The sequence below is a fragment of the Haliotis rubra genome, unplaced genomic scaffold (assembly GCF_003918875.1).
Source record: "Haliotis rubra isolate DU_JTF1 unplaced genomic scaffold, ASM391887v1 Scf201, whole genome shotgun sequence".
Classification (NCBI taxonomy): domain Eukaryota; kingdom Metazoa; phylum Mollusca; class Gastropoda; order Lepetellida; family Haliotidae; genus Haliotis; species Haliotis rubra.
In genome coordinates, this window is record NW_025766015.1 from 504,321 (window position 1) to 508,401 (window position 4,081).

The following is a 4,081-nucleotide window of genomic DNA, read 5'->3' on the forward strand; positions in this document are numbered from 1 at the left end:
ATCCCAAATGCATGGATCGATGCTGATGCTGTTGATCACTAGAGTGTCTGGTCCAGACTTGATTATATACAGACTGCCACCATATACCTGGAATATTGCTGGGTGTGGTGTAAAACATTAATTCATAATGGCCTAATCTGTTTTTATGTGTAACTATGACTGTATGAGAATTTCTCAATGAAAATATATTTGTCATCACATCTGGTCAGTATAGACGAAAGCCTTACAAATTCAGATGACTGACTGACTGACATGTGGTTAAAGCATTGCTTGTCACACCGAAGACCAAGGTTTGATTCCCGATTGTAGTAAAAAAAGTCCTCGGTAAAAAAGCACCGGAAAAAAAACTCCTATCGAAATTAAAACCTATTTATTCATCAACTTTGATTACAAATATGACAACAGACACATAAATTGTTCTTTTATCTTTTCCGAATGACACTTATAAAAACATGACTGACTGACTGAGTGTGGTTTTACACCGCTTTTAGCAATATTCCAGCAATATCACAGCAGGGGACACCAGAAATGGGCTTCACTCATTGTACCCATGTGGGGATTCGAACCCGGGTCTTCGGCGTGACGAGCCAACGCTTTAACCACTAGACTACCCCACCGCCCCCCAAATTCAGATGAGGAGCTTTAGACAATGGTCCACCATCTCTCTATATTTACTGTTAGTCTAGCTGTGTACATAACAAGTTTGTCTAGTGTTAAGGTATGGTTGGGTTATGGAAAACGTGCATGTTCTACTGTAAGTGGTTGACACAGCACTATCACCGTCAACTGGTAACTCGACAAGATATGTCCCCCCCTTCCGAACTGAGAGGACAGGAACAACCATGTTTAACCTACTTATTAAAATCTTGAACATCACCCTGTATCAACAAGCATGTCGCCTACCTCTAAGTTTACTCTAACTGAACACTGACAACACAAACAGGTGACAACACTCACATAGCATGTCTCCTACAACACATAGTGAGGCTGCCTCACTGGCATACCTTTGTGGTCGTGTGTGGTCCTGTGCATAGAGCTCAGGTCACACAATCAGTTGAAGTTAAGCAACGTTCAGGTCGGACAGACCTTGGATGGGTGACCGAGTTTGGCAGCTCGACACCTGAGAGTTTCTAGGACTTCAGTCCTGTCCCACAACCAAGCACATGTGATACATGTGGTCTCACCATAGGCATATGAGTTTGTTCAAACTTGCCTCTGTTCACCCAGCAGAAAATGGGTACCCAGTGGGATAAGTCATGAGACTATTAACCTTCTTGCGCTTCACAAGCAGCTTGGGTTATACGGGGTAATAATCATGAGATTATGCGCTTTGAGGGTCCTTATGTTTGGAAATAGCGCGCCATAGATTATAGAAATACACTATTATTATTTTTATTATGTCGACCATGCGGAAAATATGTCGAGGTCTTTCATCCACATATCAATAAGACACAAATGAAAACTGTAATAAACTTTATTCATATTTATAAATCTTAAAACAAGTGCACTTGAGGGTGAGGTCAGTTCTCCAGATCTTCAATCATGTCCCCATTACTGACCGTGGGGGTTAAAGTCCTCTGCGGCACATCTATCCGCCATCGATCTCTGTAACTGTGTTCATGATGAAGCTTGCCCTGCACTGAGCTAGAAATTCCCGAGGAAGAGGACAGATCAGAGTTAATCAACACCCAGCCTCGGTTTTTCAGCACCTCACAAAACCTTAACCTCACACTAGACGAATTTAGTTCAACTTCGATAAATTCATTTCCATTTTTTTCTCGCAACTTTTCTTTCGCCTCCTCACCAATCAGCTGCTCGGGAAGAGTGAGAATAACATCCTTACGTCCAGACAACACTGTTTTAATGCGAGAATTGTTTGTTGGCATGGTGGCAGATAGTCCAGTCCTCATTTCAATTATTTCTAAATAGTGTGACTCCAGTTTCTCAGATTTGTCTTCAAGAGCATGGTTTATTGCATCAATCAATGGACTTATCTGATAAAAATCAGCCTCAACTAGAAGCAGATCATAATCAGTAAATTGGGTAGGTAATGCTAGTCGTGTAGATCGTAAAAAATTTAATATATGTCGAAATATCTGCCCATCTCTGTCAATAAACAAGTGTCCATTCTGGTCTTGTGTCATTGGGAACTTTCCACTGATCATGGCACCCAGCATGGAGTCGGGGTATTTACTGAGGGTTGATTTAGTCGTGGTGTAGAGGACGCCCCCGACGTTCAAGGTTATCACAGAGTCACACATCATTATGTAGTCAAATTATCACATTAGGATCAGTAGGGCATTTCCCATGGTTGTTTCCAAGAACAGAGTTGGGACATCATGGTGGTCCTGTAGTCCACCTGAAACAAAATAGCACAAGTGAGTTGATTTCATGAATAGTTTTAAGTTTAGCTTTGGAAAAATTATGGTAACTGGTAACAAAATAAAATGTAAATTGGTATCTCAGTTCCATTTGTAATATAACCTACTGTGTAACTTACTTTGGAGATGCTACTGTGTAACTTAATTTGGAGAAAAGGGGCGGTGGGGTAGCCTAGTGGTTAAAGTGTTGGCTCGTCACGCCGAAGACCCAGGTTCGATTCCCCACATGGGCACAATGTGTGAAGCCTATTTCTGGTGTCCCCCGCCGTGATGTTGCTGGAATATTGCTAAAAGCGGCGTAAAACTAAACTCAGGTAATTTGGAGATGGAGGTGGCGGACATGGTGAATTAAAGAAATGTGTTAGAGATTCAGTCTTTTCAACTTTCGATTTTAGTGTTGACTCGGGTGGTCAGGTTCGCTGACTTGGTTGAAACGTCATTGTATCCCATTTACATACATTGATGTTCATGGTGTTGATCACTGGATTGTCTGGTCCAGACACAATTAATTACAGACCGCTGCCACAATGTGGCAAGTCTAGATTTCCACAGCTTCTGAAAATGAAGAAAGTCTCAGGGCTCCTTTTCATTATATTTTCTTTTCTTTTCACTATGAACATTTTTTTGCTGTAAAATATGTTCATTTCAGAGACTATTTGTCCATACACAACTCAAACGTAGTTTATAGGACGTTATATTGCCAGCCTGATTCCTCAACATTAGTAAATGGGCGTCCTCTGAACCCTAGATTTGTAGATCAAATCAAAACCAAACAAACCGTGAATGCTTGCTCCCGAAAGTATGAACAGTTACCAACCTGAAGTTTCATAGGTCAGTTAATAAAATAGCATTTCTTGCATCACAATCACTTCCCCATTAAAACCTGAGACAACATAAATACATAATGAATGTATCAGTGGATTTTCACATGATCAGTGGATAATATTCAGGAATGCAAGGGCAGTCTATTGGGTATAACCCACCCTTACCCTAACAAAATTAATCCTAATGATTGTGGAGGCACTAGAGGTCGGTGAAGCGACATAAAATAATTGGTTCTCTATCTATATTTCTTATAATACTATTTATTGGGGTGAAAATATTCTATAATCGCAAAGAGTCCTGTTTGAATTTTAACACCGCTTTAGCTCTCCATAGGGTCTATCACAAGGTGATCACCGTCACCACCATCCCCGAACAATTCTAACTTTGTCTTCTGTTACATCAACCCTTCGTTTTTATTTATTATTGTTTACACAAGACTCACCGGCTCAATAACCTTGCTCCACTCAGTTGGCACACCTAAGTAGAGAATAAACACATTCCATACATATTCATCCAAGTATGTGGAGCATACACGCCTCGAGCATTCATTCTGCTCCTGACGTTTTGATTGTGCTCAACGTGTTGCCAAATTTTACGGAAGTAGATGGCGGTGCGCTCGTACTCCATACAGTGGCAAGTCTGCACGGTCGTGATAGGAGCTTTCGCAACACCAATATCTTGTCGTTTAAAAGGGAAACAGGCCATTGGTCTTTACATTTTGATCTGAATACCAGTGATTTTGTGTTATACAACAAACGTCTCGACAAATATAATTTTCTGTGATTGTAATTATATGAAAAGAACATCTAGAACAAAGTTAGTATGTGTCCAGTAGAAAACAATATTTCGGTGTGATCAAGCATAGGAATATGTCT

The 4,081-nt window shown here is 40.6% G+C and overlaps 1 protein-coding gene across 1 annotated transcript; it reads right to left on the minus strand.

Moving 5' to 3' along the window:
• Positions 1 to 1,456: 1,456 nt before the first annotated feature.
• Positions 1,457 to 3,815, minus strand: LOC124275697 (potassium channel regulatory protein-like). The gene is made up of 2 exons (XM_046711324.1): positions 3,649 to 3,815; positions 1,457 to 2,359 (listed from the first exon to the last, which is right to left on the minus strand). Exon 2 carries the CDS (start codon positions 2,262 to 2,264, stop codon positions 1,521 to 1,523), a length of 744 nt encoding a protein of 247 aa, XP_046567280.1. The 5' UTR covers positions 2,265 to 2,359; positions 3,649 to 3,815; the 3' UTR covers positions 1,457 to 1,520.
• Between the last annotated feature and the right edge of the window lie 266 nt (positions 3,816 to 4,081).